We start from the raw sequence: 25,500 nt of genomic DNA on the forward strand, positions 1-25,500 counted from the left end.
GAAGGAAAAAGTGAAAGGAACTGGAAAGAGGTGCTGTTTGTGAGCCCCACAATAATTTCAACCACCTAATTGATTCTCTGGCTCTTTCTGGCAATGGTGATGTTTTTGCAGCAGTAAAGTACACATTTACTGCTGGAAAGAACTTGAGCAATGTGGAAGTTGGACTATATGGATAGGAATGACCTTGAAGGGAGGCTTAGCACGTCTGCACAACAAAACAAGGAAAGAGGGACACAGCTAGGACAAGCGCTAACTTGCGACTGAAAGAACTGAAACCGAAAATACATGCTAGAAGAACCATCGACGCGCGATCGCACATACCCAGCTTTCGATTGATTGAAAAGGCAGTCAGATAACTGAATCGATAAAGACCAGACCTTGAACTAAGGTAAACTGAACCAAGATAATCTGGGCAAAGGGAACACGCCCACATTCTAGCAACAAAACCAAACATGTTACTTATAGCACCAAATATAGATTTTCTTCCTAGCAGAACAACTGACGTGTCATTGATACACTTATCACTTCCTATCTTGTGAATGAATGATGTCCCAATAATCTCCCTAGCGAGCCGCATATCCTTTAGAGTGGCCAACAACCTTAGTTTTTCCAATAAGTGGTTTCTTGTTGTTTCAGCTCGAAAGGGCACAAAACCTTGACGATGCAATTGACAATTAGTGAGGTGTCGTGAAAACCATAACCACATCCACACCAAACTTAATTTGTTGCCACCCTTTTCAAACTGTGAGATGTTCAAAATCTTACTGAAAAGGACGAGTTAACACCATTTTGAAGCGAACGGCAATGTAGCAGAGCCATGTTGTGGCCTATAGCATAGCATAGCGTAGAAAAACTTTATTGAATTCAGATCAAGTATCAGGAGGGCAGACTTGTCCTCCCATCCTTGTCAGACGGCCGAGGTCCCTTAGGACCTGGCTGTTTTGAAGCCTTGCCTGATGATGGTCTTCTGCTCTTCCAGGCCCTGGCTGCATAGCAAAGTTTCCCACGACTCCTTACTATCCACTAAAATGGTGGATTGGGCACATGCCCACATCATATAGGCTAGGGTCACATGTTCTCCACAGTCCCTATATTTGCCGTCGTTTAAGCCCGGCAGAAGCTCACTCAGTGTGGCTGGGTTTGGAAAGATGTCCATCTTCAACTGCCTCCATGCTGCTTCCTCCTTCTTGCTGAGTTTCCTGTGTGGTTCTGGATATTCCTGTCTGCTAATTCTGTAGAACTGTGTGATATCGTGGAAAGAGTATAGCCGCTCGTTTTCTGAAACCTATCCATTCTCGCAGGGAGTGACAAAGATCGGCCGGAAGGTCAGCCCTTGGAAGAGCTCATGAGCTCTTTTATTACCCTGAAGGGTTCGGCACACAGGCGTCCAAATCAAGACGATCAGATTCTCAATTTTACCATTAGACATGCATGCTGTCACTGGCGATACTAGATCTGCCTAAATCAAAATTGCGTATCGCTTCCTTAAAGTCACTGATGACCTCTTTTTATGTAAGCGCGAGAGTGATGGCCGCCTCTTCCACCATTGTGGTCGTACCTCTTCTGAGTGTGCAGCTACTTACTAACCGGGCACCTTCCTTTGCGACCACTTCACCTTGGCTATCTGTCCGGCATGCTCTGCCGCATCAGTATACACGACATCCTGCTGCCCTGCGTATTTCTGATGCATCATTTCCGCCCTGTCTTTCCTGTGTTCCTTATGAAGAGAGGGTGCATATAGGAGGGATCTTTATTTTCTACCTCACTTCTGCAGGAATTCCCACCTCAAGTTCCATCATCTGCGTGGGAGAGTACCCAAACTGCCTGAGGATATATCTACCCGTCTTCGTGATCGTTAACGTACCAATGAAACTGCAGTGTCCAGTGAGCGCAGCTTCTTGGAGCTGGTCTATGGTATTCGACACACCTAAGGCTATGATCTTTATAGTCGAAGCCCATTGCTGCAGCCCCAGAGCTACCTTGACACTCTTTCTCATAATCAGCTCTAAGTGCTTACAGTGCAGAGACAGTATAAGTTTGAGATACGGCGTAACAAAAACGCTCCTGCTGATTACAAAAGCTTGTATTTATAGCTTGAGCATATATGCGTCCTTTATGCCAGCCTGCTTGTTTACGACGCGGTGAATAAGCCTGCTAGTGTGCTGTGCACTCTGTTGGATTCTTTCCAATGCTTGGGCGTTGCTTCTTGTGGACTTCACGTGTAGCCCCAGTATGTGTATGCCGTCCACCCTTGGTACCTAACAGTGATGATCGGATTTCCCTTGTTTTCTGCGCTTGTGTTGTCACCGTCAGGAGTTCCGATTTTTCAGCGGAACACACAAGTCCCTTATTGTCCTTCAAGTATTCCTCTATCATGTACAGTACTCACGGATTGAAATAGGACATTCGGAGCGCGTGGCCGTCGCTTCATGGAGCGCCGCCCGTAGATGCTCATGGAACCAAGGTGGTGCATTGTGGTATGGCGCGAGGGGGAGAACATCTACAAAGCAGAATTGTTCCTTCCAGTCGCCAACGAGCCGGCCTGTGGTTTACCACATGCCTGCGTGGCACTGCAAGGCTAGCGCTCCGAATGTCCTATTTCAATCCGTGAGTACTGTACGTGTACCGCCGTCTGTAAGACTTCCTCTATAGCCATCACTTCCCTGGTTCATCAAGAGCATGACATCGTCTAGCTGCATAGATACTATATGGTGAAGTCCCTCTATCTGTGCCAGCTTGCTCGGTAAGCCGCGATCATAGCTATGTTAAAAAGGATGGATGAGTATAGCACCGATCCCTGTGATCCCTGCGATCCACGGGCTCCGAGTCGAACCCTTTTCCGTCTACAATTGCCAATGCTGATAGCTGTTCTGTCCGTCTTTAATGTAATTGTAGGTCCGGCTTCTTACCCCCAGCCCACTGAGGTTATCTAGGATAGCGTTGTGACGGACGTTATCAAAAGCTTTCGCCACATCGAGGCCTGCCACTATTCCGATCGTGTCTCCAGTTTGTGTCTCGATTATATGTTTCAGCTGTAGCATGATATCGGTTACAAAGAGTCCCGATCGAAACCCTGCCTATGGGATCCGAGAACATTCGGTTTTGACGCGTGCATTTTGCTGGGGAAATTGGCCGGTGATGGCGACATCTATTTCGCGTTCTGCACGCTGGTCTCTCTATGTGATTAGTAGTTTAGTACCCAGTTTCGAACCCTACCCCGCGGCCGCGTTTCGCTAAAGGCGAAACGCAAAATGCGTCCGCATACTGTGCAATGTCGGTGCACGTTAAATATCTCCAAGTGCTCAAGTAACACTTGTTGCGGGGCTAGTCAGTGCATAGTTCTATGCACCAACGTTAGCGCAAAATAAGACACAATCACAAGAACGGTGGACAGGACAACGCGCTACGATGGCTGACACTTGCGAAGAAGGTGAAGAAACACACAGAAAAGGGCCCACAGTGTTGTATACATATCCACAGGCGGTCGAAATTATTCCGGAGCCCTCCACTACGTACGGCACCCCTCTCTTTCTTCTTTCACTCCCACCTTCTTTCCCCCTCCTTACTGATCTGTTCCCCCTCCTTACGCTATTTCCTCTCCTCAAACTAATTTTCAATTCTGAACGCGGTATTATATCGGCTCGTCAGACCAACTTCTGTTTGTCCCACGGTGGAAAAATACTTGTCCTCAGTTAGGGTGGCCTTACCTCAGTGGTGTACCTTTCATCTATCTCCGCCGTCGCGGTGGCTCAGTGGTTATGGCGCTCAACTGCTGACCCGAAAGACGCGGGTCCGATCCCGACCGCGGCGGTCGAATTTCGATGGAAGCGAAATTCTAGAGGCCCGTGTACTGTGCGATGTCAGTAGGCGGTCGAAATTTCCGGAGCCTTTCTACAGCGTCCTTCATAGCCCGAGTAGCTTTGGTATAAACCCTCATAGACCGTTCATCAATCTAGCGACATCTTCATTAGCCTGCGATTGTCGCGGCTCCAAACGGGTAATCTTTTGAAAGGCTGACAACAACAAACAGGTTATCATGCATTTATTTGTTACGATCTCGGAGTCATAAACGTGGCCACTCTGCCCCTAACGATTCTTGCCGTGACAGCGGCGTAGCTGCGTGAGCGCATCGCTGCACGAGATGACGCGGAAAAGCTGCTCGCGTGGCGCGCGATCAGCTGAGAAGCTGCAGCGATTTGGACCAGTGCCACCCGGCCTTCCATTAGCGGAGCTGTTCCTATCTGATACAGTCTGCTGTGTAAGGCGCGCGTATATATAGCCGTCGAGGGCAACGCCGATCTCATCCAGGTAATGTACGTTGTTCTTTTCCACAACTAAGGCGAGCGAAAGTGCCTTTGAATGCACCGCTGCACGGTTCGTTCTAGTTTAGCTTCCTTCCTTTAGGGTCCATCTCGTTTCCAGTGTCCTGAACGTTGATATGGCGGTGCAGCAGGGCACGGCGTCCAGCGCAGTGGGCGGGCTCCTCGAAAGCCTTCAAATGCACCACGACGAGGCATTCCTCTACGTGTCTCAGGGTCTCAGCTACGAAGAGCAGGGCGAGAACGCTCTAGCGGCTGAGATGTACTACAAGGGCCTCGAAAAGCTGACCCAAGGCATGAACCTCGACTGCGATCACCCCGGATGCAAAGGACCGGAGTGGGACAAGGCGCGCACCTTGCAGCGCAAGATGAAGAGCATCAAAGGCGAAGTCGAGTTTCGGCTGATCGCCATCGAAGCGGCCGGCGGAGCGCCGCTTTACGGCGACAGACCGCCGACCTACGAAGAAGCGACGAGCGCTGGTGCCGCCCGTTCACCACGAAGGGAAGCAGAGGAGCTCTTCAGCATCGATTCGGGTGTCCAGGTAAGCAGTTCAAGCTTCACTGTTGCAACGCTAAATGTATGACAGGGCGAGGCGGTGCAATGGGCACAAATATGCACATGCGCACCAAATGCTGGCTGTTTACAGCCTGTTTCGCTGATACTGTTAAAGAATTTGCCGTGTGTAAGAGTCGTCACCTTTGTGCATCATGTGCTTTGCAAGATTCTTGATTCACGTTCATAGTATTCCAGCGCAACGGCACATAGCCAAAGAAAATAAGACGGAAAAGAAGGACGAACACAGCGCTGCAATTTGCAAGATTCTCTATCAACCAGGCAATAGAAAATGTTCTTGATATTTTCCAGTAGAAAACTGCATGAGTGTTTATTCTTTTCCTAAGCAAAGGAGGGTGCTGGGAGACCAGCTTTAGCCATGTGCAGTTGTGGCATTGAATAATCTTGTAACCAACATGTGTCTTTCCAGATTTTTTATGTCTCGGCTGGAGGAGCGGTTGAGGCACCGCCTGAGCCTACAGACCTCCATGTGTACCGCTTGCCAGGAAGACGTGATGCCATGTTTCCTGATGAAAAGTCGCCACTGGCCTGGCTGCAAGTGGGCACATGGATTTACCCCTTGGTTCCAAAGCAGTCCCCTGCCCTGAGGTCAGGCTATGGAGCCTATATCTTCCCCAACATTGATGCCCAGCTGAAAGAATCTGGTAAATAATGATTGCTGGCACAGTGCACATTCACTTGTATGTGAACGCCACGATGCGGTTCTCATTTTCCAGTGCCTATGTACCAATAATTCATAGCTGTTAATTATTCCATACTTCGAAATTTTCCATAACTTGTTTTGTTCAGGTCATTTATGTTGCATATGTGTCTAATCCTAAGCTGAACTAGTGCAAGGACTAAGTGTGGGGACTGAGTGCTGGACTATACCTAATACCTATGCATTCTGGAATCGCTGCAGCTGACAGATAGGAATGCAAGGGAAGGTGTACAATCGCTGAGCTGACATCTGAAATTTATTTGATGGCATAGGCTTTACACACTGTTGCATCGCTGAGAGCGTCTCATAAAATGCTTCTCTCTGCTAGCCAGCTTGCTTGTTTGTGCACAGATATTGCACAAAGGCTGCATTTGGCGATATTTTTTGTTTTGTATTGTGTTTGGGTTGGTTACTTGCCTGACGTGATGAAAGTTAACAAGAAGCCTGCATCACATGTGGTGATGCTGGACCAAAAAACTTTTGCAACAGCTGTACTGGTAGCGCCTTCTCTCACCTGTGGATTGTTAGGGAGCACTGTTTGCTTCACATCTTGTGTTTGTCTCCCTTCGTCGTTCTGCCCCTGACCATAGCTGGCCCTGCCAGTACAGCTGTTATGAAAACATCTTTTTTGGTCCAGCATTGCTACATGTGATGCCGGATATCCGATTAATTCTCGTCAAATCAAGCAAATGTCCAACTCAAACATAGCATAAAACAAAGTTTAGTGCCAAATGGAGCCTCTTTGCAAAATCTTACCGTAAAGAAGCCAGTGGTTTAGCCGAGAGAAGCATTTTACAAGCGCTCTGAGCAATGCAACTGTGTGAACATGTAATAAATGAGACTGCAGAAAGACCTCAAATGCTTGTTTGAACTAAAAATGGTTTGTATCACTCAGAGAAACCTCAAAAACAAAACGAAAATGTAAAAGACAATGAAAAGATCTTTTACTGGTCTTGCATACATTTCAGGAATGCAAATTGCCTGTCACCTTTATGAAGTTCTGTGGTAGTTCGTGTTCTCTTGAGTTCTGATCTGTTAACACTATGATACCAGAAAGAGTTTGAATGTTCATACTTTGATATGTCACTTATTGTTGCTTTGCCAATCAAGCGCATTTTAAAGCATTGAGTAGCCTGCTGTCGCTTTGGGGCATTTAGATTTGCTTTGCTCGAATAATTTCTTGCTTAGCTCATTAACCACTGTATGAATTCCCATAAAACATTCCAAAGTCGCCAAATTTTTCATCAATTTTTGGTGAATAGTGACCGTTGTCAGGCTTAAAGCGCACGCTAAAGGTGTGAGGTTGAAAATTGCAGCCAACACAGTTGCCGATCATAACTTTTCATTTGCGTTGGGAGCAGTGCAGCATCCTGCCGGACAACTATGACTTGTCATTGTTGATATTGGTACAATCCCCCATCACGAGTACAGCTCGGGGTTGGTGGTTATAGGGTTAAAGATCTTGGGCAAGCTCAATTAGCTCCCAACCAAATCAGCTACTTTGGGTTTTGACAAACCTGCCTCATTGAGCATATTGTGGAGCTGTTAGCAGGGTTTTTGGTGAACTGAGCATGCAGAACAGTTTCATAGTTACAATGGAATGCAAGAGGTGATTGAATAGATTCTGGAGAACACCTGTAACCTGTAAAACTTCGAGACTGCTGGCAGATGAACTGTGTTAAGTAAGCCATGGAATGGCAGGAAGACTGCATGATCTTAACACTGCAGTTCATTAAGTGCTATTACAGAACTGAAGAGTTGTGTTAATGTTCGGAAAGTCTTGGGGACTCTTCAGCTCTATTTCAATTATTTTGACTTTCTCACAAGGTGGTGCAGTGTTAGTATAATGGCTAATAAAACTGTTCTAATGCTACTATTACAGAGCCCCTGTCATATTTCCTAAGCTTTCAGAGGCATAGTTTGTAGCTTAAAGCCCTATAACTCAAGGACCATTTTGGCACCATTTTTGGTCAGAACAGTTGGCCTTTAAGGGGTTAATTCATGCTTTCTAATTTTTGTAAGCTTTTTGTATCATACTAAGGTGGGTTTAACAGCTTATAGTTTCTTTATGTAACCTTTTCAGACTCTGTACACATAATTTTGTGCTTTGCAACTTACAGCTTTTGCGAAAACTGTGCTACAGCTACCAGCAGTTTTGTTGTTTCAGTCAAGCTTAACTCTCTTCTTAGTGCTGCTGGCGTGCTTTTTCCTGTTAGCTAGCAAATGCCGTTGATTATATTCTACGAAATAGCACACTCGGTAGTGCGCCTTTCAACATAGTAATATCTTTTTTTTTTTTTTCAGTTCCTAGCATTATGTATATATTTGGAAAATGTGATCTGGTGATCGCTTGAGTGCTCGTTTGACAAAACGTGGTGTTTCACTGTTATGATTTCCAACCATTGTAATAACTTTGTACCAAATTTTGTACATTCCTATGGAAAATTAAGTGACCAATTCGCAATGCAAAACTAACTGGCTTTCTTGATGCCATCGTAGACTGTTTCGGCAGAAAACAAATTTTTAGTTTGGATAGAAATGGCGAGCATTATCTGAAAGTGATAAATATTGGAAAAGCACGGGATGATCGTAAACAGCTGTTTAGGCATGCACGCTTAAAATACATTTTGTATGCACTTGTGGCAAGTTCAGCCCAACAAGCTGAACCAACATTGTGTAATGGTTACGTCTCTCCTAAGCAAAATTAATATCATGGGTCCTCTTGGCTTTGTCCAAAGTTTTTCTATGCAGATAATTGTTCATCTTCTGCTTGGCTTCTGGCATTGCCTGCTGTTATTGGACATTATAGCTGCCAGAAATAATTTGGAAGCAAGCTGTTTTATGGTTGATATAAGTGTTGATGACACTGTGCTCTAGTGAATGGGTGATCCCCTTGAAACCCTTCAAAACGAACTGCTACAAGGCATTCTCGTACATGTCTGAGGGCTTCAGTTGCAGTAAAGCAGGGCAAGAATGCTGTATGACGGAGATGTATGAAAAGGTCCTCTAAGAAAGTTGGGCCAGGGATTGAAGTGGGCATTTTCCAATTTTCCACCCAGGTGCATCGGTGGGAGTCTTGCTTTCTCCAGACCTACCACCTGAGATGCACTCGCTTTTCGAGTCTCTTATGGAGGAGTTGACAGCCATGAAGATAGAGGCCTTTGCTACACCCAGCTGCGTGTGCCTGCCTGAATCTGTTCTAAGCCGATTCAAACGGTCAGCCCCCTTCAGCCAGAAGGTGTCTGACAGCATTGTAGCAGGTTTGTGGCTCAGTTCAGCTTCAGTTTTCTATTTTAATTCATGCCTGAAGTGATGTCAGCAACTCTGATGCATCTCCAGTAAAAAAAAAACTGCATTTAGGTCCTGCCATTTGTCCATGCCTACTTACATAAAGTGGCACTTTGAGCAGGCGGGGGGGGGGGGGGGGGGGCCTCGGGTCCTCAGCTTCTCTTGAATACATGCCTGCCTGACTCTGAGCTAGTTGATGTAACAGAGATTCAGCGCAGGAGACACAGGACATAGTGTCCTGTCTCGCCGTGTCCTGTATTTATTTCCCGTGCTCTATCTCTTAACTACTTACATTGTTTTGCATGTTGTTGAGACACCTTAAAAATATTTGTGGGAGTAACACCCTGTAGTAGTGGCACATGGTCAGCACTGACCACATGGAGCAGTGCTCATTTCCTGTATTGCTTTGAAGGTAGAATGCATTTGTAGATCGCTTTTAGTAATTTTGTGCGATTTGGTCTCTACTGTCGATGGAGAAGGCATACTGTGGCTAGGTGGGCTTGTCAGTGTGAAGCGATTGGTCATTGTGGCTTGGCCTGGCATGGTGTCTTCGCATTTCACCTGCATCAAAATCCGGCCGCTGTTGCTGGGATCGAGCACTACGTTCGCGTGCCCACCAGCCAAACTATAGCCACTAGGGTCCTTGTTGATCGAGCCTATGCTCATAGGTATTTATTTGAGGCTGGAGTAACGTTTGTCGTCAGGCTGCATTTTGTAATAAGGATCTGCTTTTGACACCTGCTCTGAAAGTTCCAGTATTTCAGTTTAGCACTTTTCCTTCCAGAGCAGCGATTTACCATCCTTGCTTTCAAATTTTTTCTTTAAATACATATCAGCAATTGGCATCAGATGCTTGGCTGTTAATTTTTAGAAAGTAGTTTTCGTGCCAGTTAACACAAGTTCCTAACTATTTTTGAAAATATATTGCAGGAAAAAAATTTTCCCACCGCTTCTTTTGAACACAATCATGGTGTTGTGGGAAGACTGTGCTGCTTTTTGACAGTGAGGGAGATGCAGCAGACTGCAAATACCCTAAAATTTTAGATGACGGTGGTAGCGATGAATGACTCTGACTTAGTCTGCAAGGTGAGGATCATTACTCGAACTCTGAGCATGGCACTTCAACGTAAATTGAGTCCTGGTTTGGAAATCCGAAAGGGTGCATGGAAACATTCACCAGTGTGAAGTTGGTTTGGTTGGTTTAGCATCCCAAGAAACTCAAGCTATTGGAGATGACGTAGTGGAGGGCTCCAGATAATTTCGACCACGTGGTGTTCTTTAATGTGCGCTGACATCGCACAGTACACAGGCCTCTAGCATTTCGCTCCCATCGAAATGTGACTGCCATGGCCAGGAACGAACCCGCGTCTTTCGGGTCAGCAACTGAGCGCCATAATCACTGAGCCACCGTGGTGGCTGTCAGTGTGATCTATTTGGATGTTTACGTCAGCTATATACTCAGCCAAAAGCGACAGAAAAAGAAAGTGCTGCACCAGGATAGTCTCGTAGAAAAGATTAAGGCAGCATTTGGCCGTGTTGCCCTGATACAAAAGCAAAGGAAACCAGCTATCGCTCCATCCCAAATGAGACTAGAGGCTTGTCAGTGGCACCATATTGATAGCCAAATATTTCCAAATTACAGCGTAGCAGAAAATAGCATGCAAATGGTTAGTGTAAAAAGCCAAGGAAAATACAGTGAAAGGGGTCAGAAGTGCGACGAGTGCCACTTTGCAGTTCACACACCTGACAGCTCAAGCAAGAAAATTTAACATGCCCTAGATTTGCAATTGTCTTTAAAGCCGAATAACATAATTTCTAGTATGCAACCTTTTCAGCGCAACTCATTGCTAATCTGCCAGCAACCCAGGTCATTCTGTGCGATTGTGGACAATCCATTGAAGAAAATGGGTTAAGCACAGAACAAGCAAATCAAGGCAGATATTGCTGTAGATTTACAAATCTGTTCATCACTGGGCAGTTAAAGATTTTGCTGAAAATGGTCCTCTGTGGTGGGAGAAAACTGGTGATATGGTAGCCTTGAGCTCAACATGTTGGGTAGCTAATTCATAATCAAATGCAGCTGTGACAGTTAAGATCCTATTAAATTATTTAGTCTTACAAAATAGCCTTGCCTTAGAGGTATGAGAAATGCCTCAAGTGGTTATGTCAGTGGCATGGTTTTATGGATTCATTCTATTTCCATTTGCAGATCAACATATTCACTCAAGCTGATTTTCCAGAAAATGCGTGCTAAAGAAATCTAAAGAAATTTAGTGTGCAAATTTCAACTAAGAAGTTTACAGCAACTGTTTTTATAATACAGGAGGCATTTTATTACTAAAATGCATACAACAGAAGACAATTACTGGAGGGACGTTTGCTTCAATAACGAAGGCATTAGGAAGAAATAATAGTGAAATGCCGTGTGAAGTTGACAGCAAATGCGTTACGGTGAGTCTGTTCACAACAATGCGCCAATGTACAAGTCTCGCAAATACAAGTTGTCTGGGAACACAGCTTCATGGAGCTCAAGCTCTTTAGGCCTGGGTGCCGGTGATTATTTTCTGTTTCATAGCCCAAAGAAATTTCTGTATGGGCAGCGATGTCTTGGCGATAATGCAATCAAAGAAGCAGTAAGAAGGTTCCTGCAGCATCATGGAGGTTCCTCTAGCACTATGAAGGTTCCTCTGTTGTGAGGGCAACCATATAAGATGAAATGGAATTAGCGTGTTGATGGCAAGGGGTACTACACTTATGAGTAGTAATTCAATTTTCTCCAAGTATTTTGTTTTCATATGCAGTTAGACAACTTATTGGCACTTGGTGAACGAATTCACTTACTCAAAGTTGGAATGGAGCAAAAAAAAAATGGGCACCAATTTTTTTTATCTCACCATGACTGCCGCAAAGCTGCTGATCGTTTCTTCAACTTTGATGTTTTTAGAGGTTTGCTTTCAACAGATACTACTGCAAGTCCTGAGAACCTAGATGTTTTCATTGTTAGATGTCAAGCAGTTTTTGATAGGTTGCAAATTAGAATCCCAGACCCCCTCATGACGCCGCAGGTAGAGATATCTCGAGAAATATTTCAGTGTCTAGTGATAAGGTTCTGCAAGATGAAAAAAATTCAACTGGGGGAAATGTAAATAAGTGCAATGCTGACCAATGCTTGGCATCATCCAAGTCAGTGCATGCTGTTTTGAGGTGTCTCCGTAGCCAAGGTATTTCGGCTTAAAGTGCTCTCTCAGACAACTGGTCAGAGAAGGCTGTGAGTTTCAGAATTGAAGCAGAGCCCCTTCACAGTCAAGCAAGCCACTGTGTGCCCCCCGCCCCCTTTTATACTGCAGCTGCACCCGCTTGAGCTCTGCACCCGGTGCGGACCACATCCTCTGCACCCCTCTCGTGAGGCTACTGCTCATCAAATAAGGATCCATTATGCTCACAACCCTTTAAGGCATTTTGTACAAAGTTGTGCATACAGCAATCTCGCAGCTTTTTCTCAGTGTATGCTGCACCCTGCAGTAGTTTCATTGTTTCAGGTGAACTCAACATTCTTCATGTCATGAATAAGATGTTTCTTTACACCATACAATGAACGCAGCAAATATTTCTTGAAACTGTGAGTGAGGTATCACAAGTCCACAGTTTTTGTGCAGACGCATTTTGCCACCAATAATGACATGAATTTTTTAAAAATATAATTTCAAGTGTAATGTGCATCTTTGAAACTGGGATTGACTCTGCGTTCCTTCAGGTGTTTGAATGACAATTCTCGGAACTTTGGAGCTTCTATATTCATCAATTATGGCACTTGATTTTGCAGATCGGTGTAAAATATTTACTGCTGGTATTCCGCTCTGGAAAACTAGCAAATTATCTTTCTTGAGGCCTAAACACAGCAGACTCCCATTAAGACAAACTGTTAAGACGAATTCTCTGATAAAATTAACAAATGTGACCATTTGTTTGGTTTTCCATAGAACTCAATGTAAAGAAAATCCACTTAAAATAAACTGTTTCATGTGCCCTTCTGTTACGACAAACTTCAGCGGCGACTGCAAACCACAGTGGCCTCTCGTAAAGGCACTCATGGCATGTCAGTGCGGCACTTAAGAAAAAAATATTGTATAACATGCTTCTACACAGAAAGAGCACCTCCTCGAAGTGGCTGCCATGCACCTTTACACATAGCTGTGGAGAAACGGTCTTGTGAGAGCGCACTTTCTTAGGGGAAACCTCTCTTGCCGGTGTGGACAAGGCAGAGCACCATCGCACCTATGCTGGCGCAGGTCTCGGCCATGTGATCTTGTCATCGCACGTGTGTCACGTGCTGCACGTCGCCCCCAACAGATTAAAAGGCGCGGCATCGCAACACGCGTTATCGCTGTGCAGAGGTGGCCAGATATTGACGCCATGCAAATTGCTTGCAGCGTACGAATAGGTGTGTGGTGTGCCTGCTTGTGGAGTTGGCAACAGCCATCTTGCAGAAGGAGTGAGGTAAGAGAGAGCCACATGTCTACCTGCTGGGCACCTTCGAGATGCTCGGAGCAGGATGGAAACCAAAAAAAATTGGCTGGGGTTCAACCAGGCTGAACCTAGTTTGCAGAGCGAAAGACGAGCCCCTCGTCCTTCTTCGGTTTCTGCTTCAATTTTAGCACGTTTCCTCGTTGTTATCCTTCACTAATGTGCCCTGTCGACGTTCTTGATCATAAAAATCATCAGAATCAATCAGCCGTCTACCATACACAGCCGAAGCACTGGTTCCAGCGCGCGAGTCCTCCATGGCTATCTGCGAACGCCAAGCAACGCTTCGCACTTTTTATTATCTTATCAGATGAACAGCGAGTCACATGGTTCAGAGCAACTGTGAGGTAAACGTTGAATCACGTTGTTCAATGCAGTTGCAAAGGCGAGCAAACTCTGCTGGCTCCGCGCAGCTGCGGCGTGTCGCATGGTATGACATCACAGCCACACTACTGCTCCGCCACTTGGTCATTCTTCGAAGCGACATGACCTTGAGGTTTTGCATGGGAGGAGTAGAACTTCCGCTCTAAAATCTGAAGAAAACCCAAATAACAGTCACTATAGGATGCAGTGAGAAAAAAGAAATGGACAAAAAAAAAATCTAGACCAGTGCCATTTTCGTGTAGGATAATGCAAGCGTACCTCATGCCCTCAGTCTATAGCTCACTTCATGCACTGTGCAGTAAATGCTCTATTTGCCATTATGCCCTTTCGAAAAGGCTATTTTATTTATTTATTTTTTTCTTGCAGAATATTTAGACACACATAGCATGCTCGCTCTCCTACGTTCATGACTGCCATACAAAATTCTTCCACAGCAAAAAGTAGTCTGTTGTTAAAGGTTCTCTTGTTGCCTAAACAAGAAGCTGTGGTAATCGCACAATGAAAGTATTGTTGCCAACTGTAGCATATTTATTTAAATTTAAAGGGACACTGAGGACAAATTAAAGTTGGCTTCTAACAGTAGGTATGACTGAAATACAGGGTATCACCACCACCAACCATTTTCGCTATGGTGCATCAAAACAGCTTTTGTTGTGCAGGCCCCTGAGGCTAGGCTGCACTGCCATTCACTTCTATGCGCTGATCATGGAGTCCTTTTTGGTGTAGGCGTCACGAGTTTGAATCAGAATGAGAGGAAAATTTTTAAATTCAGTTTTCTTAGCAATAAATATGCCCTTTTCTGCTGGGCAAACATCAGCACAGTCAGAAGTCTCAAAATAATTTTTTTAGAAGAAAAAATTGCACATAGTTGTCTTTGGATCAAAACACAACGTCATTTCTTGTGTGCGCATGTTCCCATAGCTTCCTGTGGTGCTAGAATGTGCCAGGCCACCCCTATGATGCATTCCATGCTTAAGCTTACTATGTACTAATGATGAAATAAATGTCTCTCTCTTTCTTCTCATTGCGCTCCAGGCTCTGAGGCTCTGTCAAAAGGCCTGACCAAGGGTGCCATTGTGACCGGCGAAGCTCTCAAGATGGGTACAGCTCGGCTCAAGCAGTACCTCAAACCGGACCCCGAGCCTATGAAGGTGGACCCAAGAGTCAAGCAAGGGCTCGAGATTCTGCGCACTGTCACAGGCTCAGTGAGAGGTGTTACAGAATGTGTCGGTAAGTAGTTTGATTTGCCTGTAATGCTTTCATTTGTAGTCAATATTACTTTTGGTACCGTTCTTATCAACCCAGGTGAAAACGAGAAATAGCTAGCTGTTGATTCATTGCCAAGAGTACCACCAGCAAGGGACTGCTTTCTGGGGTGATTATTTTTGGGGCTATTGCTTTCAATGCACCCACACGTGGTGGAGCAGTAAAAATGGTGAAAGAATTATGTAGGCTAGCTTTCAATGTCATCCTGATGTTGCGTAGTAGCTGTGCGCATTTGCAGGGATTAAAAAATGGAACATTTTCCTGCTCCTTGTTTAGGTATTCCAGCTGTGCTCTTCTGCAAAGCACAAGTTTAGTTGAGTTAGTCCTGTCAGTGAGAATGATGTTCTCGTTTGTGTTGGAATCCATTCTGCATTCTTATGGAAGTGTTTCAGTGTCACTTTTTATTGGAGCCATTGAGTCAGACCTGGTTGCATTTCTTCAAACATGCTACGTGTACCGCACTGCATTTATGTGCTTGCCGGAGTGTGACAATGTCGAGGAATGCCTTTGTTCAGATGAGGCTCCGAGGTGAATTTTGAGCTATATAAACATGACCCTGTGAGTGTGAAAGGATTGGTTGGCATGAAGTAATTGCAGGCAAATAAGCCAGGTTTCAGCAATACTCTCAAAGCTCTGACATTTCCTCACCCAAACATGGTGTGCTTTGATAACCAGCTAATTATAGTTTACAGTATAATCTCGATCATATGAATCTCACGAGGTCACAAAAATATTCATGTCATCCAAAATAAACAAAAGTCGTGGGCAGAATTTTCGCAGATACGTATGTTTTCAGCTGACAGGGTTGACTGACTTGTGATGTCAGCGCTGTGCTGGTTGCACGCCGCCGCTGACTGCTCACGACATGACTGGCAATCACATCGTCACCGATGTACGGGCCGTGCACCACTGCTCACTACTTGCAGTGCTCATTGTGTGACTGGTGACCGGGTGTTGGTGGTTACGGGCAGCAAGTACTTTGTGCTCGAGGGTGCGGTTGTGGCTCGTGCGTTCCTATCATCTGCAGTGGGGTGGGGCGGTGGTGGGATGGGGGGTGTAGTTTGTAACATCTGAATATCTTCCCACTGTACACAATGCACTCTGGCCATGGCATTTCATGAATTTATGTCCTGAAATTCGTATCAACCGGGATCATATCATATCGAGATTCATATCATGATTCTACTGTATTTCTTGGCTTAGAAGTCACTGCTTGATTTGTAACTTTCTAAAATTTTTATCATGTTTATATAGGTGTAACTCATGTGCCTGTTTTATAAGCATCAATATAAACGTCATTAATATGATTGTCTAGTTGTAATAGTTGCAGTGACTGCTACAATAGCTCATTTGGCGAACTTGCCAAACAATCTGAACAAATCGGGTCACAAAGCATGGCGTTCTGTCACCACTGCAGCTGCACTGGCTTCAAGGGAGCAGTACTGACTCTATTTGTATGAGCAGATACAGCTCTTCACTCTGCAGGGTACTAAGACGCCACTGCTCATTACACCACACAAAAAGGGTGCAGGTGTTAAGGTAAATAAACATGTTTATTGCCCAACCTTACACAATACAGTAAAAGCTTTTTATTTCAAACTTCAAGGGACCAGGAAAAAATGAATTGTCCAAAAGTTTCAATTATTGAATGACACCAAAAAACTGTCAAGGACTGCTTGCATCATTGTAAATTTATTTTGTGAAAGACTAGGCAATGGTTGCCTAATTCTGAGATGAGAACAGCGCGGCAATGACCGTTTTTCACGTTTCCGTCAAAGCTTTATTGCGTGCATGCTGTGCGAACCATCTAAACAGAACTGCTCCAATAGGGCCTCCTGCATCCTTCACAGCACAACACGGTGAACTTCACCACTGCTTTGTCACACCCATCATAAGCGGGTGTGACACTTCAAGCTGGGAAGTAAGTCATTGACCTTAGTTTCGAAAATGGCATGCTGGTGTAGTGTGTGGTCTGCATTGAAGAAGGATGCTGCATTAAAAACAACAGCTGTTGCTGTGGGCACTCAGTGGACTTGGACTACAGTAAACACTTAATAACATTCATTTGTAGCCATTTCATTTTAGTTATACTTATGGCTATTAGTTAGTCTGCATTGTCTGATTTTTCTGCGAAAGAAGCTGGTACTGATCTCGTTTGTTTCCTCTTGCTGCAGCCAACAAGGTTGGCGAACTGACAGTAACAGTGGCACAGTTGGTGGCCACAAATGTGTCTTGTGACACCTGTGTAGCAGGCCCACCTGAAGTGTCTTCTTCAAGCATGGGCAAGGTCCAGGGTGCAATCACCATTGCCAAGGGTGGCCTCCAAGGCAAGTGCTCAAGAAATTAAAATTGACCCCATACACCTATCCTGTTGTTCTGGTGTGAAAGCAAGTTGAAATGCATGGTGCCAGTTTGCACTTTTGGCAGTCATTGAACGGTGTCTGTGCATAAAAAAGATATTCGGAACAGGTCGTGTACTTAGGGCCTGCCAGAAGTAAGAAATGATGTGTTATATTCACAGCAATATGCAAGGCAGCAACAGGAAATTGATAATGATCTTTAAGTGTGCCGCGAACGTGTCATGTTGATGCACTGGACATTATGTGTTCAAAAGCTGCTGTAAAGACAGTGGGTTAAGAATGGCAGGCTTATATTGTGTCGCAAAACAGCTGGTATCAAACCTGTGTAAAACCTCTCTTCCCATCACAAAAGTGATGGGAAGAGAGGTGCTCGTTATGGCATACATGACGGAAGCCAACAGCCACCAAAACCGAGGGACATAGGGAGTGTCCTTTTTTTATTCGTAGTTTTTTGTCAATGGGAAATTAATAAAAGCAGAAGAAGAAACAACCACATGGCACTAGTGGGATCCAAACCCAACAATTTCTGCCGAAATTCACCTTGGGCTCTCTACCGAGTAAGCTATGGCGACGGCTGTGCAATCTTCTGCTTTCGGGGGTATTTATGTGTAGCGTAAGCAAACCTTGTGAGTGTTCACCAGCGCCACCCTCGTCTATAGCAGTGGACTTAGTATGTCCTGTATTACCACAAGTGCCATGTAAGAATGTCATCGAACGATAAGGGCAGAAGCTGTGCGAGAACCCTCTTATGCTACCTATGGCGTCAAGGCTGCCAGATTCTAGGCCATCATTAAACTATTAAGCATACAAGTGAAGAGAAAAGAGGGCCTCGTTATACACGACGGAAGCCAACAGCCACCGAAATAAAGGAGCATATGGGATGTCATTTTTTATTTATTTATGGGTTTTCATCAATGGGAAATTAATAAAAGCAGAAGAAAAAACAACCGCATGCCACAGGTGGGATCTGAATTCGCGTGAAATTCGGAGGGCGTGGGTTTTATTAATATTCCATTGACGAAAACCTACAAATTAAAAAAGACATTCCCTATGCTCCTTGGTTTTGGTGGCTGTTCGCTTCCGTCATGTCTGTGTAAAAATAGTGTATTTTTAATAATAGCAATGTGCCGTGTGCATTTTTTTTTTTTTTTTATGGGTGGTCGTCGAAAATTGTGAGTGAATTGTGCTTCTGATGGTCTCGGAGCATTGTGAATCCCGCAGGTTTTCGACAAGGGAGCACCTAAGTTATTTTTATGAGAAATGTTTTCATGTAAATATGCTTGCTGGAGCTGAACTTTTATTTCCATTAGTTCTGGGCACCTAAACAAATGAATGTTACCTTTATTGCATAGAACAGAGTTTTGTGAACATGCTTTAATTATTTAACGCCCCAGGGAGTGATTCGCAAGGGTGCTAATTGTAATTACTCGACACCTGCACAAACTAGCTTACAGCTAGCTTAAAAAGCTACATGAAAACGGAGGCCCTTTGGTCATCATCATGCCTGCCATTTTGCGCACATCAGGGCTCGCGCTAGCGAAACGTGCCACGCAATTCAGGCTTGATAAAGGATACTTGAAGGATCACTTGCAATGTCGAGGTACGACCAATGAACTTTTAACTGATGCAGCGCTGCTGATCTGACATTTCCAGCCTTGGTTGATTACAGCTAAGTGAAGTTTGAATTAAGAGAAATTGTGGTACAAAATGAGTGGCTTGAAAATATATTGTAAATATAACCAGCCGACCAAAATATTAAAATAAAATTTGTTTGAGTTAACCAAGAGTATGAATTATCAGAGTTTGAATTATTGCGAGTGTACTGTAAAAGGGTATTCTTTTCTGACAGATTTCAACACTTGTTGAAACAGTTATTTTTTGTCTGTTTTGTGCTAGCATTCTTCACACTGCAATGGCACTGCAAACAGTACAACCCTTCTCGTGCTTTACCGCCCTCATTTTTGGTGATGTGACCCCCTGAGTAAAAAGTCAGGATGCTCCTACCCCTGCTCTGAGCAACATGAAAACACCTATGAGAGGCTTTAGCTTTGTAGAGCCATCTAGAGCTACTTTCGGCTTTGTGCAGACAAACAGAAGAGGCAAACAGGGAATGCCACTGTCTCTTTTTCATTTCTATGCAGGTGTGTCCACTGTGTACGTTGGCTTGGAAAATGCAGCCAAGATCTTGGCAGCCAGCCTTGCCAACGAGACGGTCGAAGTCGTGGGCCACAAGTGAGGCATTCTTTTCTTGACTAGCGCCAGAGAGCCGCATTCATTACTCTATCATTGTCTGCAGTACATAGGTCAGGGTTTGATTTGCATTAAGCTATTTTTGTGCAATATTCGTTTCTCACATGAGGTAGCTGGCAGAAAGGCATTTCTGCTGTGCTTAATATCACTTCTGTTGGCAAAGTAGCTCTCATGTTTACATAATGAATCGGTGCTTGCTATGCTCATACCAGGAGTTGAAATTGCATGTTGTTGTTCTGCAATGCTGTACTGATCATATGTTGTGCAAAAATGTGCCAGTTCATAATCTTGGTCCTCTCTTGACCATTGTACACAGTAGTCAAGGATAGCCATTCATTGCTCTTTGTAATTGCAAGAGAGCTAGGTACTTGCATTAATATCCTGATTTCTTTTCAGGTATGGAGCGGATGCAGCTCAAGTGGTGGATGCCGCTATGAACTCTGTCACCAATGTCACAATGGCCACATCTGCTGTCCGAGGTTTAGGATTCAAAGGGGTTGCAAAACGCACTGCTAAAGAGACAGGAAAAGCAATTCTTCAGGAATATGTGAGCAATCTTGAGGCACAAGGAAATTTTCGTGAGAGTGCATCATTAAGGAGGAACATGGAAATGCAGAAGTCCTAGAAAATATTTTTGCTTAGTTTTAACGACACCTCCCAAGAAGGAAAAACAGAGCTGTAGATGATCTTGTGCTGTTTTTAAATTACAATGCCTTGTTGTGCATGAATGTGCTGTCAACCTACACTGTTGTTCCTGCTAATTTCTTATGTATACCTGGTGCTCAGATCAGTGCATTACTGTTGCTTTGATTTTTGCTTGTCGCTGGTTAAGTATAACGCCTGACACAGTTTGTGATGTGCCTTTTAGTCATATTTTTGTTGCTTCATTCTGCCCTTCAGCTGAAACAAAAGGCATCACGGGAAGCACAAGACGAGTCAGACGATGACCGAAGTGACCTTTAACTCATCTACTCACTTGGTCCTGGTATATGTGCTTCCATAAAGAAAAAGCAATGCGCTGCAAATCAATTTTATTTGTGCACTGTATATGATGTGCAGATATGTGTAATTTGTTACAGGCGTAACAGTGCGCGCTGTTTTGGAGATGTATATTTTTCACAATAAACGTTTGTTTAATGCGATCGTTTGTCTGTGTGGTATGCAATTTGCATGTGGCCATATGACATGGTTGAAACATGACTGGAGTGGTAAACTCAAGGTAAGCTTTCATTGTGCAGCGCCATGCTAGTGCGTAATACTTTTTATCGACGTAGATCTACTCTGATTTCGGGAACGTAGAAATGCTTGAATGTACACGTGGCCGGGCGTTCATCCAGCAGTTTCGAGCGTGAAGGTGCTCCAAAGTAGTGTGCTCCTCCGCATCGCTGGCCTCTATTGCCTCTATGTCTGTCGGTTGTGCCGATCGACAGCGGTATCAATCCAATATGGCGTTCTCCATGTGTGCAGTTTTCAGTCTTTTGAGGGCCACAATTACGTAGTGATGCTACTAATCTGTTGCGCTAATCTGTCTCCATGTTAATGTCAGTGACGCACATACTGAGACTGCAGTTTTCGTGACTTATTGAAAATGGTAAGTTTTTCTTTTTTTTAACTGGCGCACTTTTATGATGAGCTCCTCCGCAGTAACGTGCTAACGCTGTAACTTGGAGCTTCCGTGCTCGATGCATGCTACAGTCTTTCGGTTTGTTGCAGGCAAAATACTTGGCACAAATAGTAGTCGTCGGAGCTCAAGTTGTAGCGCGAGCGTTTGCTCGTGCCTTGCAGCAGGAGTATGCCGGTGAGCCGTGACCGCTTTCTGCTCTTTCACATGCGCGTATTGACTTGCGTAACAACTTCCGTCCTTTACAGCGAGCCAGGCTGCTGCTAGACAAGCAGGAGCTGGGAGAGGCGACAGTACCCAAAGAGCGGCTGCCAGTGCCAAACTGGGCATGAGCGTACAGGTGCGTACTGGGGCGGTGTTTCTTGCGAGGAGTTGAGCAGTGTGTCCGCATTCCGTGAACGAATGTGACACGTTCTTCTCGCTAATGGTGGTATCAGCGCCATTTGGCCTGTGCGCTAGTTACCTGGCGATGCGTTTGTTTCACCACAGCTGATGGCAGCTAGCTTTGTTGCTCTGCGAACATTTAACTGTGCTCGTCGCACGGGTCAAAGGCACATGATTGTGAAAGCGCTTTGACATATTTCGCATGGATACGCACTGCTTGAGTAAAGGAGGGGGCTTACTTGATATTAATGACTGCCCATCGCTGTGAGCACACACATGTAGGCAGGCATGCTGTCTGGTAGTAGCGTTTTTATTTTTTTAACCCCTTCCGCCTTTTTCTCAAAGGTCATCTCTCTTTCACTTCACTTCACTATTGTAAACTTCTGAATTTGCCAGCTTGATTGTGGCCTACTTATAGTCCGTTTCATACATCAGGTGCAACGCTGTCAAAGCTAGCATTCTTGTTCGCGCTGCCTGCATCCGCGACCAAACTGAAGTGTGTTCCTTGTGTTGAGCGAAACATACTAAATTTTTTTGCCTGCAGGCCTACTACATGACACATTTGTTATGAGCTTGATTAAATGCACTCTTATTGTTGACGACACGCTGTCGATTTCTCGTGTCATAGACCACTCGGCCACAGAGCAAGCGCGGAGTAACACGCCTCCTTTTATTTTCCCATGTGTGCTACTTCCGTACCTTTCACAGCGTTGCACCTGATGTATGAAATGGAGTATAGTGGCCTTTCAGGAGTGGGCTGAGCCTCTGAAGTTGCACCCAGAGAGACAGTGGTGTTGTCCTAGTTTCAATGCTGCAATTAATGTTCACTGTCAACAAACCAATTCTCGTGTGCTGAATTTGAATTTTGTATGTGCTCCGACCTAAATATATTTGCCACGACAGTTGCAATCTCATTGGTGTTTTGCATGGCTGCGTTGAAATTGCAGTGTTGAGTTGTGTGTAAGGTGTTGGTGCCATAAAGCATCAGAATGAGAACATGCTTCTTTTCCGTGTCAGTTACACTGTATCACCATAAAAAAAAAAAATTGTTAACGAGAACATCTGTGCTCTCAGCTTTTCACTCGAGAAATGCAGTCATGCTGCTACTTAAGGACATCATACACAATACAATAGCCACAACTCAAGGACGTAACATAGATGTAGCATGAGGTTCTGCTGGATCCTTTCATGTGGGATTAAAGGCACTGAGAGAGCAGATGTGTGCAGCGGTCAATCTCGCAATAAGAAATCAAGAAAGTAAATATATACTATTAAGATTGGATGAAGTTAGTACACTGTAAACTGAGACAAAAATAGTAGTCTGCATTCAATAGTGAATTAAATAACTAACTGCACTTTGCAAAGCCCATGTTAGGAGAATGGAAATCTTACACATGCCAGGAACATTTAAAGGAAGAGATTTTATGATGTCATCACAGGACACAAACACCTTACGCATAACTTCATACTGACAAAACAAGACAAGCTGCTATGTAAACATCCGTAGGTACGCTTACAGTAACCCACTCCTTATTGAGCAAAAAACTCGACACACTAAGAAAAAAACATTTGACTTTGCTTTACAATGAACACATTCCTTTTCATAGTGTTACTCTTCAGTGGAAATGCCCTTGTGTGTATGTCCTGTATTTTTAGGTTTCTAAAGTAAGCAAATGTCTTAAACCATAGGTTTGATAAATTATAGTAGAATAAATACAACACACTTTTTAACCTCTTGTTTGGTGCGTGATAGCCTTGGCTGCTAATGTTACGTAAAACACAACATATCTTTGCTATGTCACTGTGATCCTGTACAGAAGAGAACTTCAGGATGTGTGCCTGCAATGCCTAGCCCTTTCCTTGAAGTAGGTTTGATGATGCAGAATTATCTGCACCTTCTAAACAATGTAATATAATTCTTTGCCTCTGGCAACATACCACACACACGAGGAATTACAATTTATAGGGCAGAACTGCAGTGGCAGTTGCCTCCTGCAGTTTTCAACCACTGAAGACATACCACTGTAATGTTGCATTAACGAATGTTTGGCACTTCTTGCTTGTAAATGATGTTTTCTTGCGTGGTTATGATGGATTTTAGTTGAACGAAATAATGAAATTAAAAAAAAAACTGCCATTTTTGTGCATTAATCTTCACTGCGAAGATATTTTTTTAAAGAGTATTTTAGTGTGCTAAACTCCTGGTATGTTCTATCAATTGCAGGAGGCTATGCAGATATTGAATGTCAATAAGATTGACTCCGAACTGATGGAGAAGAACTACAAGCATTTGTTTGAAGTGAATGATAAGTCCAAAGGTGGCTCATTTTACCTTCAGTCAAAGGTAAAATTCCTTGATTGGAGCTTGTTAGCATGAGTTAGTTTTGGTCATTTTACAGAAAGGTTTGAAGTAATAATAATAATAATAATTGGTTTTTGGGGAAAGGAAATGGCGCAGTATCTGCCTCATATATTGTTGGACACCTGAACTGTGCTATAAGGGAAGGGATAAAGGAGGGAGTGAAAGAAAAAAGGAAGAAAGAGGTGCTGTAGTGGAGGGCTCCGGAATAATTTGGACCACCTGGGGATCTTTAACGTGCACTCGCATCCAGTGACATTGCACAGCACAGGAGGGGCGCCTTAGCATTTTGCCTCCATAAAAACGCAGATTAACTTGTTTTTACCACGCGTATTGCACATGACCAGCAGTTTCTGCGGGGGTCATTTTGGTGATAGTTCTTGCTTAACTGGTATGCTTATCCTAGCAGTTACAATAATCTTTGTGCTAGGATTCTGGAGTGTGGGTTTTACAGGTGTTTAATGTGTACGCACTGGCATACTCCAGTTGGGTGTCTTTTCTTGTTTGTAAATGTGCAAAAAGAACAGTGGAATTAGAATTCCGTGACCACTTAGAAAGCTACTACTATTCTGAGCCTCTGCAGTATCAGTGTGCTAAAACCTTATACTGAAATCGAAATTTCGATGAATTGCATGTTAACGTAATAAAAATAAATTATGCATGCTTGAAATATACAGATTACCGGTTACTAGCAAATCTGTGTGGGCAAAAACCTGTAACACAGTGGTAAATAGCCGAACTCAGCGAAAAATAAAAGATGGAACATGAAGATCAAGCCAGAACTACAGACGTTGGTTTCTTCAGGCGTTATTGCATGTTTCATGTTCAGGTTTACGGTCACATTTGAGCACAAAGCTTTTATGTAATAGGAGTGACATGGTGTACTGAAAAAAAAAGTCTGAGTTGAAAGACATATTGATGTTCTTGTTTAGTAGACAGGAGAGACGCCCTGGTGACTGAGTGGTTAGAGCACTCAGCTACTGAGCCAGAGGACCTGGATTCAGTTCCGGCCAGGGAAGCTACATTTCGATGGAGGTGAAACGCAAAAGGCGTCTGCGTTCTGAGCGATGTCAGTGCAATAAAGAACTCAGGCAGTCTAAATTCATCCACGGCCTTCCACTATGGCATCCTTCATAGCCCATGTGTCAGATGCTCACCTGCCTGCTGTGCAAGGCATACCGAAAGCACAGGATGTCTCCGCAGTACACACATTACTTGGCGATCATAGCAGTATTGTGCTGAAACATTTACCTGAATCAAACATTTTCTTTCATTGTTTTCAGGTTTACAGAGCAAAAGAGCGACTTGATGAAGAGCTTAAGCTCCAGGAAGAACAGGACAGGAAAAAGAAACAGCGACAGCAAGCAGACAACACATGAAATTGACTTCATTCATAGTAGTATTGTACAGAACTTAATAGCTGTGTACAGTTATGCATAGCAGAGAAGTAAATGCGATAGTAGTACTGCTA

General features: G+C 44.1%; 1 protein-coding gene across 6 annotated transcripts; it reads left to right on the top strand.

Moving 5' to 3' along the window:
• The first annotated feature begins 3,468 nt into the window (after positions 1–3,468).
• On the top strand, positions 3,469–25,500 carry LOC144129359 (spartin-like). Of its 6 annotated transcripts, XM_077663436.1 has the most exons (12): positions 4,175–4,313; positions 4,405–4,861; positions 5,303–5,537; positions 8,653–8,853; positions 14,825–15,019; positions 17,230–17,382; positions 19,557–19,647; positions 20,062–20,212; positions 21,379–21,463; positions 21,535–21,626; positions 23,895–24,014; positions 25,313–25,500. In XM_077663436.1, coding segments are annotated over exons 1-12 (1,878 nt in total). In that variant the 5' UTR covers positions 4,175–4,311; the 3' UTR covers positions 25,409–25,500. The 6 variants fall into 6 exon arrangements, with proteins under 6 accessions (XP_077519557.1, XP_077519558.1, XP_077519560.1 ...); XM_077663431.1 differs by lacking the exons at positions 21,379–21,463; positions 21,535–21,626; positions 23,895–24,014; positions 25,313–25,500 and having other exon boundaries at positions 3,469–4,308; positions 4,423–4,861; positions 20,062–20,808; XM_077663432.1 differs by lacking the exons at positions 21,379–21,463; positions 21,535–21,626; positions 23,895–24,014; positions 25,313–25,500 and having other exon boundaries at positions 4,000–4,308; positions 20,062–20,422.

Source organism: Amblyomma americanum, chromosome 4 (genome assembly GCF_052857255.1).
Source record: "Amblyomma americanum isolate KBUSLIRL-KWMA chromosome 4, ASM5285725v1, whole genome shotgun sequence".
NCBI lineage: Eukaryota > Metazoa > Arthropoda > Arachnida > Ixodida > Ixodidae > Amblyomma > Amblyomma americanum.